Source organism: Mobula birostris, chromosome 16 (genome assembly GCF_030028105.1).
Source record: "Mobula birostris isolate sMobBir1 chromosome 16, sMobBir1.hap1, whole genome shotgun sequence".
Lineage (NCBI taxonomy): Eukaryota > Metazoa > Chordata > Chondrichthyes > Myliobatiformes > Myliobatidae > Mobula > Mobula birostris.
In genome coordinates this window covers 34,006,377-34,020,862 of record NC_092385.1, presented here as the reverse complement: position 1 = coordinate 34,020,862, position 14,486 = coordinate 34,006,377, and the positions used below count along the sequence as shown (strand labels likewise).

The 14,486-nt window shown below is 37.7% G+C and overlaps 1 protein-coding gene across 1 annotated transcript in view; it reads left to right on the top strand.

The window, feature by feature from the left end:
• Positions 1-14,486, top strand: part of suclg2 (succinate-CoA ligase GDP-forming subunit beta) — a 380,270-nt gene that overhangs the window by 351,043 nt on the left and 14,741 nt on the right. The window contains exon 10 of the mRNA XM_072280534.1: positions 7,580-7,700. Coding sequence (XP_072136635.1) covers positions 7,580-7,700 — 121 coding nt within the window. The remainder of the gene's footprint in view (positions 1-7,579; positions 7,701-14,486) is intronic.

The following is a 14,486-nucleotide window of genomic DNA, read 5'->3' as shown; positions in this document are numbered from 1 at the left end:
TTGCAACTAAGTGAAAGCTCATGGCTCCCAATCAAACAAAACTCACAGAGTTTCTGGTCAGCCAGTCACTGCCCTTGAAACAACTCCAGTAGCTGGAGGTTAACTTGGGCCAAGTAATCTTGGAATCTTCTATAACCCCATTTCTGTATGGCTTATTTTAAAGTCACATAAGAATATATTTATTATCTACTGCTCTTTCTCAGTTATATAAAATAATAACTTATTGTCCTAAATTTAAAAAAATCATCCTGTCAAATTATCATTCTATAGACTTCAGCTTTTAGATTTTAGGTCAAAGGGAGAAGGTAGCAGAATGAGGTTGAGAGGGAAAATAAATGAGCCAATGTGCAGAATTAGAAAAATCTGTAGAGGGTGTTAAATTCAGCCAGTTCCGTCATGGACTCTAGCTTCCCCGGGATCGAGGACATCTTCAATAGGCGGTGACTCAAGAAAGTGGCATCATAAGGACCTATACCATCCAGGACATGCCCTCTTCTCATTACTACCATCAGGAAGGAGTTACAATTCACACACTCGGTATTTGAGAAACAGCTTCTTCCTCTCCGCCATCAGTTTTCTGAATGGTCCATGAGCACTACCTTATTTTTTGCTTTTTGCACTAATTGTTTTTTTTATATTTCTTATTGCAACTCAGAGTATTATTTTTATTTATTGCACTGTACTGCTGCCACAAAACAACAAATTTTACAACATATGTCAGTGATAATGAACCTGATTCTGATAGTTGAGAAGACTCGATGGGCAAGATGGCCTAATTCTGTTCCTATGTCTTATGGCCTACTGGTTTATTAATATAGTTGCACCTTTGAGCTTCAGGTTTGTACTGTATCTGAAAAGATTTTGTGTTTAAGCACAAAATACGGAGACTTTCAATCTGTTATCCCCTCCAGCACAATGATAAGGCCTTTCAGAAGGCAGAACCTACCTGACCCTAAATGGCCAGCCCCGACCCTAAATGGTCCTGTCGACTGGTGAGACCTCACCCCAACCAACTTGGGTGTGCATCACATGACATTCTTGTAAAAATAAGAATGATCTGCCCTTTCCAGCTCATGCCTAGTTAAACATTGGAATAAAATCTATAGCTTCACAGGATGACACTCAGGTTAATTTTACAAGATGAATTTACTTATTTTAATGATTGTATATATCTTTATGGACCAAAATGTACATTAATAGAAATGCCATTTATTGTCTATATGTTTTTATAATGACATTATTTATGAAATTAAATTGTCCAAGATTTAGCAGACAATATTTGAGAATTTCAAATTTTCCAGCAATGTTTTATTTCTTACACCTTGCAGTTATGGTCACTGATAAAGGTGATGGATATTTGTAGTTACTTTGTGAAAAACACCAAAAATGTTCAGAAAACAATACTGAATCCTTTGGTTACCTTCATTTCTGTTTAAATTTTGGTACTCTGCAGTGCAGTTAAATATTGTTTATTACTTCATTATGGTAATCGCTCAAACATTTATTTCTGTCCCCTTCTGTTCTTCTACTTTACTATGTAAATTAGGTTACGTGACTAGAATGTGGTCTTGCAAAACCACCAACAATTGTTTAAAATGGATTTATTCCACGTTAGTTTTCATAATTCCATTTTATTTCAAATTACTTTTCTCAAATTATATGTTCCATCAATTGCCTTGCAGTTTAAAACTCCAAAGGACACAAAACCTTATTTATCTACATTTCTAACCCACTTAATTCTGCTCATTTTGAGACAGTGGTTTATACAGGATACTGAGGGCGACATGGCCGATTCCTGGTGTTGAGGGATAAGTTATGTTAATCTGCTGGATAAACTAATCTCCCATTAGTTCATCTATCAGAAATGATCATTCTGTCCCTCTCACCACAGATACTGTCTGCCCTGAGTAATCCTGGTATTCTGTAACCAGCTTGACCTCGACGGCAGTAGATTTTGTGATAATTTACTAATATATGCCCTAAGTAATATTTTTAGAAGTTATACGAATCCTGTTGGAAATGTAACTGCAATGTTGCCTTAAAACTTTCTCGTACTTCTAGTCTGGGGTCATTAAAAAATATTTTAATTGTTTCACATTTGTGTCCAAATAAGGATCTATAATTCTGTATTTGATTCGGAAAGCTAACTATTTTTATATAAAGTGATCTTGCCTGAAATAAAGTATGACAATAATATTTATAATGATTAGCCTGTATTACAGTGAACAGAAGGGCCAAAAGGCATTAAATTCCACAGGGGAATTTGCTAAGATAGTGGACCGACTTATTCTCAGTAGTGAATTCATTCTGTGAAGATTACTTTCCTTGAATCAACGTATCCATAACAGAAAGAATGAATGAAAAGGCAAATTACTATTTAAATGGAGTGACACTAGATACTAATGTGATTGAGAGGGATCTGGATGTTCAACTGCATGAAGTACAAAGGACAAGCAACCAGATCCAGCCTATATGGAATATTGGCTTTTGTGCTCCAAACCCCTTGTAATAAAAGCATCAGAGTTCTGATGCAGCTTTTTAGGGTGTTCTCAGTACCGTTTTGGATTCCATACTCAAGGGTGGATAAACTTTCAGAGGAGTTCATTTCCATAAGCCCTTTGCATAAAGAAAATGCTTCCTTCAGATTCCATTCTTCACCAACCTCTGAACACCTAGAGCACTGCCCATCTTCTCCCATTATTGCTAGATCCATTCATTCATAGTCCCAATTAGTCCTTCCAGGTGATGCGACGCTACATCTACAAGTCTGTCGAGGTCATCTACTGTATCCCGTGCTCCCAGTACAGACTCCGCTACATTGGTGAGACCCACCATAGACTGGGAGACTACTTTGTCGAGCACCTCTGCTCTGTCTGTCACAAAAGCTGGGATTTCCCACTGGCCATCTGTTTCAGTTTGACCGCATTCCCATTCTGACGTGTTGGTCCGTGGCCTCCTCTACTGTCATGATGAGGCTGCACTCAGGTTGGAGGAGTATCACCTCATATTCCATTTTGGTAGCATCCAATCCGATGGCATGATCATGGATTTCTCTAACTTATGGTATTTCTCACCCCTTCCCCTTATTTCTTTTTCCATTTCTCATTCAAGTTCACTCTCAGCCCTTCTCTTCTCATTACCTGCCTATCACCGCCTTCTAGTGACCCTCCTGTTTTCCTTACTTCCATAGTCTATTGTCATTTCCTATCGGATTTCTCCTTCTTCAGCCCTCTCTTCTACCTGTTACCTCCCAGCTTCTTGCTTCAGCCCTCCTCCTCCTCTACCGGTTTCACCTATCACTTTTCAGCTTGTAGTCCTTCCCATCCTCCCACCTTCATATTTTGGCTTCTATCCTCATCTTTCCAGTCCTGATGAAGAGTCTTGGCCCAAATGTTGACTTTTTAATCCCCTCCATGAATACTGCCTGAGTTGCTGAGAGCTTCTGCAACATTTTGAGTATATTGCTCAAGATTTCCAACATCTGTAGAATCTCTTGTATTCATTCATTCAGTTGTTTAAGTTCTTTGTTCAAGATCTTAGCAAAGCTGGTAATGACATCCATTCTTGCTCATCCCTATTTTCTTTCAAAAGATGATTGTGGTGAGCTTTTTTCCTGAATCAGAGTCGTCCTTCAGTGAAGATACTCCCTTTATTCTGTTCAGTTGGATGTTCTAAAATTTAGCCCCAGCAAAAAAGAAAGAACAGTAATATATTACCATTCCTCAGTAGTTGCTTGCAATGCGGTTTGTATCTTTTAACAGATTACATCTCGTGAGCTAAATGTCAACATCTATGATCATTTGGGACTGTCCAGAGAAATTGAAACCATGGCAGTACACAGGGAACCCCAATTGCACTGTTCTATTAACCCCAGAGTTGAGATTCTTGAACTTTCTCAAAGCCATTTGGTGACCTAGAATGCAATTTTAATGCTCTTAAAATCTCTAAGCCACTTTCTTTGGCTGACCTTCTCTAGCCTACACGATACACACTATAAGCAGAATCAAGAATGATAACGTTGGAATGGCTTACAGCTAATTTGGGATTGAGTTCATAAACTCAGTGACTGCTTCCTATAGCAACAGAGCCCTCAGATGCTTTTGCTGACTTAGTGAATATTAAGTAAGAATGTATCTCATAGTGGTATACGGTAGTATTGCGATTCGGGTAACACTATTACTGACAGCAGTAATGTAATGTGTGTGTGTGTGTGTGTGTTTGTATGTGCGCCCTTAATTCCTGGTGGAGTCATCGGGGCGCTGACATGACAAGCATTTTTTTGTATGCTCATCATAAGACGTGCCTTGGGCATCTGAAACCTGGCGGAGCCCATCCCTCTCCAGTTTTTTTTACGAGGTCGAGTTGTTAGCTCGACACTCAACCCAAGCACGGATGGAAAGCCTGCAAGGGAGCCGGCTGGATTCGAACTCGGGACCTCTCACCCCGAAGTCCAGCACTGATGCCACTACGCCACCAGCCGGAACAGTAATGTAATATTGCGGTTCAATTCTTGCCAGTGTCTAAGGAGTTTGTATGTTCTCCCCATAAGCACGTAGATTTCCTCTGGGTGCTCCAGTTTCTTCCCACATTCCGAAGACATGGGAGTTCAAATTAGTAGATTGTGGCTATGCCATGTTGGCGTTGGAAGCATGGCGATACTTAAAGGTTACCTCTAGCACATCCACTAAGCAAACGATGCATTTCACTATGTTTCAATGTACATGACAAATAAAGCTCATCTTTATCTTTTATCTTAATAAAGAATTCTTTTTCAAAAGGTATTGATATTATAGAACCTCATTATTATCCCGAACAGTTAATTAAGTAGCATGAATGCTAGCTAAAGTAGATGTTTTTCTCTAAAGCAAGGATTTTCTCAAACTCTTACGTTACTGAGTTAAGACAGAACTTTTAATGGACGACATCTAAAAATGCACTGTGAAATAACAGGTTGTACTGCAAGAATTAGTAAAACGTATAAATCTATATAAATTTCTTATAGACAACATACTTCTGTTTGCATTTCCTTCTTTTGCAGCTAAAGAATAATCTTACTTTTATTTAACAATGAGGGTCATTACTGCCTTCAGTGTAATCTGCTTGCTGATGAGACCTGCTACCTTACAGGTCAAAGCAAAGTGTCACTGCAAGAATGTGCACTGAGGCCATAATATACTTGTTTATTCTATCTTCTTGACTAAATATATGTCAGGATGATCTGACTTACTGTTCTACTTCTGACAAGTTTGCTAGCTTGATAACAGATTATTGTTTTTGAGAAAACAAGTGTAATGTCTTTTAATAGATAGTGTGTTTCAAAGACTCAACAGTCTATATTTTCAAGATATTCACAAACAAAAGATCAAGGTTAATTCTTTAAGTGTGCAAATTAAAAAGCTTAATTCCCTATTGATTTTGTATGTACAGTACCTTATGAAAATTGCTTATTATCTGGTATTTTTCTGGCACACAGTTGTTTCTGCATGGCTGTTAGCTAAGTATTGGATAGCTTCAATAAAAGCTATATATTTAATAGATCTATACCTATCATACCTATCACTTGCCTTACCGAACAACAATACCAAAAGTGTATATGAATACTGCACTTCTATAGATTTCTGGTTCTTATTTACCATTCGGGCAATATAAAGACATTAGTAATTCCAATTGACAGTTCAAATCAGGCTCTTCATTTTTTTTTATGAGCTGAGATTGTGAACCTTTATGTGGAACATCTTCTCATTTACTGATGAAACACTAAAAGAGTTAGTGACTTGAGCAGCTATTTTATCACAAATTTAAACGAATGAGAAATTTAAGTATCTGCCCAAGAAAACTGAAGGGAGATTTCTCCAGAAGCCACGTGAAGGATTAATCTTTGTTGGCAGACAAAAATGGTTTAAATACAGTTTGGTCCATTTTTTCCATAGATCCTAAACAATGGCTGATTTGTAAGTGCTGCTTTATCATTCAGGAACTATCGCACATTTCTAAAAGAAGCAAAGATTTTCTATCCTGTCCAGTTTTTTGAAGAAGTATTTTTATGAATGTAGGCACCAAAAGTATGTCCGGCAGAAGCAGCCAGCTCTGTTCAGATTAAGTCTGTGCTTCCACACACTGGCCACACCCGTATCCATTACTGGCTGCCAAAAGATTTGTTCTTTTTCTCCGTGACTATCATCCCCCATTGTTCACAGTATAATAAACATTGAATAAAAATTCTTTTATAATTACACTGTATTCTGATGTTACCCAACTAAAGGCCAGAATGTTCCTATTACCTACATTTAAAATAGTGCATGGGCAGTCATTTCCAATTTTCAAGTCAAATGATTTATTATTCTGTTTATTTTACCCATTATGAATTGAGGTTACTTAGAAACTCAGTATATTGATGCATCTCTTTGTAACCTCGGAGAATTAACTGCAGATGTATTGGAGAAAAATCCAGATCACCAAGGAGATTCAGTTTGCTAAGTCCTTCTAACTTTAGTGTGCTCAGTGGTGTATCTATTAGCATAACACCACTACAGCACCTGTGACCTCTGTCTGTATAGAATTTATGTGTTCACCCAATAGCACATGGAGCTTTGGTTTCCTCCTACTTTCCAAAGATATATGGGTTAGTAGGTTAATTGGTCAAGTGGGTGTAATTGGGAAATGCAGGTTTATTGAACCAGGAGGGCCTATAATCATGCTGTACCTCTTTAAAAAAAAAACAGCAACATACAAAGTGCCATCAGTCAGATTCCACTTTTAAAAGAATGAGATGACTTGTGTGGTTAATACTGTGTCTGATGCTTCAAATCTAAATCGTCATTGAGGAGCAGAATGAGATCCAGGTTCAAACTTTGGTTCTTGTTTGACTTATCCACAATCTGATCCACAAAGAGGTGTATGGTTTTCCATGTGAATGGAAGTATTAAACAGAGAAATGTATGTGAATATTTCAACGACCTTTGTTTATTAGCTCACCTAGGATCCAATTAACAGTGCATGGATCAAACTGGTTACTTTATTTAGTTATTTATATGACTGAAACATGAGGACAAAGTTATGAATATATGAGGATTGCTTTGCTTATATGATCAGCAGGTACCCTGATTTCTAGCGACTGGGGGTGGAGGACAAGGTGGAATTGGGGAAGGAACAGCAAGTTTCAACATGGCATCTTGGTCATATTAGGCAGTAATCTCAGAAAAACAAACACATCAGAAGCAGCTGATCAGATCACAAAGTACACTGATTTGAATATAATGGCAATGTGAAAAAATATGCATAATTGCAAATAAGTATTTGGGAACTCTGCATTTTATAGTTTTAAAATTTGATTAGTTGTTATTGAGCAATTGGCCAATGGGATAAAAGGATATAAGGTTTACAAAGATTAGTGATGCAGCTAGGAATTTTGCATTTTTTAAAATAAGTGATTATTAAATATTTTAAGCTGTTGGGATATGCATTTACAATAAGCCAATGCACAAATTTGCATAATATAAAAGAAAATCAAATATTCACAGAGCAAAATAAAAAGAGCACCAAACATTTTTTTCTTATAACTCTTTTGCTCTTTTTCTAGGTTGAAGCAATCCTTGTCAATATTTTTGGTGGAATAGTTAATTGTGCAATCATAGCAAATGGCATAACAAAGGCATGTCGTGAACTTAAACTGGAAGTACCACTTGTTGTGAGACTTGAAGGTAAGTAATGGATATTACTCTAAATTGCCAAAAGAAAACATGGGCATGTAAATGTTTTCTTACTACTTGTATTTTTTCTTGTTTCTTCCAGGTACATTATATGTCAGAAAAGTTAATAATTTATTAAAAACTGGAAGAAAATACCTGCTTGGCCAATCCTTTGGTCACCCCATTTTATATCAGGATAGTTTATCAGGGATGAACTAGTTAACTATAAGCTGGTGAGGCTTACATCCATGGTAGGAAAATTATTGGAAAAAAATTCTAAGGGACAGTATTTATGATCAGAATCGGGTTTAATGTCACTGGCATATGTCGTAAAACTTGTTATGTGCAGCAGTGCATTGAAATAATTATAAAAACTGGGAATTACAGTAGGAAATATATATATATTTTCTTACAGAAACATCTTCATGATGCTAAGCTAGGGCACATCATCAGTGATGTTACCTGAGGATGTCAGGTGTTTCGGGTCTTTCGACATCATACACCCTCGCCCAGGCGACCCGACCGGGGTTGATCAGACCCCGGCCTGTGTCCTAGCAGCAACCCAGGGATCTGCCCTCTTTATCCAGAGCCATCTTGACGCTTCCTCTGCTGCATCTATGGTGGTAGAAATGGCTCTCCTTCTTCCCTCTCCCGTGATTCCAAGTGCAGTGTGTACTTTGCAGAGTATATATATATATATATATATATATATATAATGTTAAATTAAATAAGTAGGGCAATAAGAGGAAAAGAAAGTAGTGAGTTAGTGTTCACGCGTTTAATGTCCATTCAGAAATTTGATGGCAGAGGTGAAGAAAGTCCCCTCTGCTATCGGATTTGGGAAAGCAGTGATAGCAAGACAATTTGAGGGAATTTTAATTTATTACTGAAATTTCATTGAGTTTTTTAAAGATTGATGAAAGCAGGGCAATAGATGCTATCTATATGGACTTCACTAAGGCTTTTGTCAAGGTCTCACGTGGTAGGCAGCTCAAGAAGGTTAAGGATTATGGGAGTCCAAGACCAGCTGCTTATTGGATTCAAATTTAGTTTGTGATAAAAGGTGGAGAATAGTAGTAGAAAAATTTGTTTTATTTTTTCCCCTGACTGGAAGTCTGTGACTAATGGTGCAACATATAGATCAGTCCTGCGATGGATATTAAAGACTTGGATATGAAAGTCGGAGGAATGATTAGTAAGCTTGTGGGTGAGTTGAAAAATGGTGGTGTTTTGCGTAGTGTGAATAGTTGCCTTTGGGTTACAGTGAAATATCAATCTGTTAGAACATTGGGCAGAGGGTTGGCAAATAGAATTTAATCCCAACAGTGCATTATGATACTTTTTCAGAAGTCAAATAGGTGTAAGTGTGTACAGTAAACGGTAGGGCACTAAGGAACGTTGACAAACAGAGACGTAAGGATCCAAGTCAAAAGCTTGAAGAAAGTGGCAGCACAGGTTGATAGGATGTGAAGGGGGCAAGGCATAGAATAAAGAAGTTGGGATATTATGTTACAAAACATTGGTTAGGCCATGCTTGAAGTCTTGTGCATTTCTGTTTGCCACACTTAAAGAGAATGTGATTGCATCAGAGGGAGCAGAGAGGAGATTCACTACGATGTTGCTGGGATTAGAGGATGTTAGGTATGGATAAGCTGGGCTTGTTTTCACTGGAACGAAGGAGACTAAGGGATGACCTGATCCAGTTATATAGGATTATGAGAGGCATTGACAAGATAGACAGTCAAAATCTTTTTCCCATGGTAAGGCTATCAAAAAAAGAGAGATTAATGATTTATGATGGGTGGAAGAAATTCTAAAGGGAATCTGAGCACTAAATTTTTACTCAGAGTAGTTGATATCTGGAACACACTGCCAGAGATGGTAGAATCAGATACAATTACCACCTTTAAGAGGCATTTAGACAGACACTTAAATATGCAAGGCATACATTCAGTGGCCATTTTATTAGGTACACGTGTACCTTAATGCAGATATCTAACCAGCCAATTATGTGTGCAGCAACTCACATATAAACATAAAGACATAGTTAGGAGGATCAGTTGTATTTCAGACCAAACATCGCAATGGGGAAGAAATATGATCTAAGTGACTTTGACCCTGGAATGATTATTGGTCCCAGACAGGGTGGTTTGAGTATCTCAGAAACTGTTAATCTCTTGGGATTTTCATGTAACCACAGTCTTAAGAGTTTATAATAAATGATGCAAAAACCAAAAAGTATTCAGTGAGTGACTTCTATGTGGGTGAAAATGTTTTGTTAATGAGAGAAGTCAGAGGAGAATGACTGGACTGGTTCAAGGTGACAGTAACTCAGATAATCATGTGTTACAAAGTGGTGTGCAGAAGAGCATCTCTGAATGCACAACACGATGAAACTTGGTGGCCGTTGTGTATAGAAGTATACAGCTTTACTGTGGACAGATGAGATCAGTGTAAATGGGTCAGAAGGTTGGCATGGATGCCGCGAGCTGAAAGGCCATTTCCGTCTTGTACAACTTAAAGATGCTGTTTTTATTTAATCCGGTGTTTTATTTTGTCTAATTAGATACCTGTATAAATGTAATATTTTCAGGTTTCATAATATATGCAGTCTCTACCTAGTTTTCAGCTCGCCCTAACGAATCTTTGTATTCTTTGCATTGGAGTTAAAACGGACAAAATGAAGTATTTTACTGTCACAGATTTCTCAGGTAGAGATTGTCACAGTATCCATTCAGTAACCGGTTGGTAAATAGACAAATGCAGAGGGTTTTTTGGGGGAAGTTTATAACCCCATTTCAGACCGAGATGTTTTGAATACTTAGTATACTGTACCCTACAGAGCTCTGGGTATTTAATTACTGAATGTAGTCAAGGCTGAGGTAAACAGATTTTTTGGGCAATCAAGTGAATGTGAAGATTGAGCAGAAATCTTTACTTTAGGTAGTGAATCAGTAATGATCTGTTTGTATGACTCAATGAATTATTCCTGCTTAGGTTTGATATAAACTAGGAGAATCAGTGTGAATCTCAACTGGCCTCTCACACCACCTAGCGTAACTTTGTAATGCTGTTGCTAGTTTGTGCAGCACTGTTAAAAGTCTAGAACTAGGTCATGAGAAAAATGTATCAATGCTGATAATTTCCAAAAAGTATAAAATTATTTCTCTGCAACTGTTGCTGAGTTTCAGTTGTTTAACAGGAATCAGAAAATTCCACATTTTTAAGGAAAAGCATTCAGAATTATTTCTTTTTTATTTAAACAACTGATTTTAATAATCTAATTATTCACACTTTCCTATCATAGCCGTAGCACACATAACTAAAGATGTGAGTTGAACTCAATAACAGCCGCACTGCGAGTCAGGGAGAAATCTGTTTAAAGCAGAACTCATTTTGTTAAAACTTTCAACTAAGAGCATTTAACTTTAGTTGAGCAAAATAGTTGGACATCTTTAACAATGATTTTGTATTAAAATGTGATGATGTGGTATTGGATCCGATGTTCATTCAACTTGACTTCCCCCCCCCACCCCACCGTCGAAAGCTCTGACTCAGATGATTACATTAGATTATATGGAAGGTGATAGGAAAGCTAATTAGAAAGTAGTTCGAATTTTTTTTTGCTGAATTCTAGAAAGTCAGCCCACCATTGTTCTCCAATAAGCAAATGATATACCAATATTCTTTCGCAGTTCTGGCCTTTATTAGATCTAAGATTGAAAAATGACGATCAATGCTCAGGCAGATCAAGCTCATCAGCCGTTGTTGGCGGCTCATCTAAGGAGGGAGACTGATATAAAATCTCCGCTGCCTTGCGGCTATACCCACTCATGGGGAAGGCTTCGGAAGTAAGCTCCAAAGAGAAATCCAGCACTGGAGTCTCTAAGGCAGTCCTACGTTGAGTCCAACACTGACTGGCAACTCCTGCGACGCTGCTGGTGTCAAACTGTATTGGTTTCAGCCGTTCCTTTGAGTTCAACAGCTGTGTGGAGAGGGGAAGCCTGCTACAGTGAAACCCTGATTTTATGCACCCCGATTTAACGCGATTTTGGATATAGTGCGATGAGTCATTCGACCATGTCCATGTCAATCCATACTCCCCCTTCTCCACCCTTGTATCCCTTTTGCCAATCAACTTCCCAGCTCTTGGCTTCATCCCTCCCCCTCCTGTCTTCTCCTATCATTTAAGGTCTCTCCCTCCCCCTCCCCTTTCTGTGAAGCTTCACGCACTTAACGTGATCAAGACTTAAGGTCAAACTCAAGTTGCACAAGATCTTGGGATACCGGAATCAACACTTCGTGGCTAGAAATCTCACGAAGAAAAGTTAGGCACGTCGCTTTGCAAAGTTGAAGAAGAAGCAGGACTAAAAGCCAAACGCCTGAAGACAGCCAAAGATGTCAGCCTCGATGACTCCCTGTACATGGACGACAGCTTGCTCTCCATACCATACTGCCCTGGTTTGTGTATCACATAGATATCACGGACACCAACACCTATGGTTGACCCTGACCAACGTAGGGCCTCACAATGATAATGGCATAATGTGTAAATTCAAGCTTTGTAATAAAACTCAGATGCTATCAGTTAGAGTTTAAAACTGAGCATGGAACACAGTGCTTTGCCGCCATCAAGTGCTAGGAGGCTCATGGTAAACACTTAATTGTGTTTCTTATTCCCTTATCAACCTGACTTTCAGGTCAGAAAATTTGGTGGTTTCTTTAAATGTGCTATGTTATCATTTTCTTTAGATGGTAGCATATCTTATTAAATATTTCCCAGATTGATTGAATATTATAAGAGACTGAACTAAAATAAACTTGGGCATTGTTTTAAATAATGCTTAATACTAAATAACAATGTACAGCACGTAAGATTTGTGGATTTAGTCCCTCTGCAATGCATAAATTATGGTTTTATTGATCTGTGTCTTTTACTCAGGCTCTGACATGTTGCAGAACTATAATCTGAAAGGATATTTCTTGAAAAATGACAGTGTTGGCTATTTTTGATTAATATGGAATCAAAAAATCAAACACTGGTCCATCTATACACCTTATGCATTCATTTATTGTGTGTATTTCATTCAGGCAGCAAATTAATGTAGCCTTTCATACTTCACTAAATAACTTAGTGATAGAGAGTCAACAGCTGTCAACAAAATTAATATTCATGTGCACCTAGCTGTACCTTAGATAATCAAGTGATAAGATGTTGAAGCAATACTCTGGTGCTTTCTAACATCCCTTCTGCATGCCAGGTTGTTCCACTTCATGTTTGCCCTACAGTTGCACTAAACTATCCTCATTAGCTGTGTTCTAAGTAATATTTCAGTGATAAATGCAAACAGAAGATGCTGAAAATAGTAAACAACATCAGTGAAAAGGGGGAACAGAGTTAAGAACTCAGGCTGATGCTGACCTTCAGAATCTAACCTGAAACTTCAGATGTTTCTCTCCTTAGGGCACTCCAGCATTTCCTATTTTATTTCAGATTTCTCGTACCCACTGAATTTTTCCTTCAGCCTGGGGCAATTGTTTCAGCTGTGATTCGAAAACTAAAACAAAGGATTCTTGCTGAAAGCATGCTTGAATATATGGGTGATAGGGAAGGAATTAACTAACTGATGATGCACCTCCAATCAAAATGACTGACATCATTCACTTTTGCAGTGTACAAGTGAATAATAATATATGACAGTTTTTAGCTTGAGGTTTGGGGGAAGAACAATGTGGATAGAGGAGACTAATACTAACTAATTGTGATTAGGAATTTATTTTTATCATTTATAATAACCGTTAAAAATCAGTTTCAAGCTCTCTGCCTTTGTCATCTTTCATTTGGTCTTCCCACTTTTAAGTCTGTCTTAGTATTCCAAGATTAACAGCAATTAATAACCTTTGCATTGCATGTACTGTATGGGCATTACATCAATCATCTCTTTTTCTACTGGATTTCATTTACCTTTTAATGCAAAGGGACTCGTGATAATAAGGAAATGTCACTGCTGTTTTCTAAATGTATTTGAAGGTTAACATTTCAGTAATAATTTGTTGCTGAAGAATTTATCGAAAATTATTTTTAACAGTTTAAATATAGAGTAAGAAACCCACAGCTTTTTTTTTACTTCAAATATGAACATATTTTTGGATGAAAACTGTAATCTACCTAATTTATACTGTGAGAAGATGTGAAAGCATTGCATTGAAATGTTCAGTCTGCTGTGTGGACCTAGTGGTAGCAATTGCATTAATGCTAAATATCTGCCTGTTCTCAAGGATGGAGCCTCATACCAGGTCTTAAGCATGACATCCAGGTTCACATCTTGTGCAATATCAAGGGAGTTTTGCAATCTTGGAATTGCTGTCTAAAAACTATTCTCAGATTAATGTATGAGATCCCACAACACTTTATGGAAAAGGGGGTTTTACCAAGTGATAAAATTAAAACTGGAGTGTAGTCCTTTATCACACAAATTGAGAATTTCATCTGTACAAATTGGCTGTGACATTTCCTTATTATATAAGTTTAAACTCACTACAGTGATACATTGTTGGTTATAAAGAGCTTTCTGTAAGATAACAGTAAAATAGCTCACTTAACTAATTAGTGATGGACACTACACTCTCCTCTGTCCCCTAACTCTCTTGAGTTGCTGGCTGGTTACTGGTAAAGACTGACACCAAGTACTGATTTAGCAGCTTTTCAATTTTCCCGTTCTCCATTGCAATATTACTTCTCCAGCATCATATTCCGGCAGTCCAATGCGCAATCTTGTCTCTCTCTCTTTCTGCTTA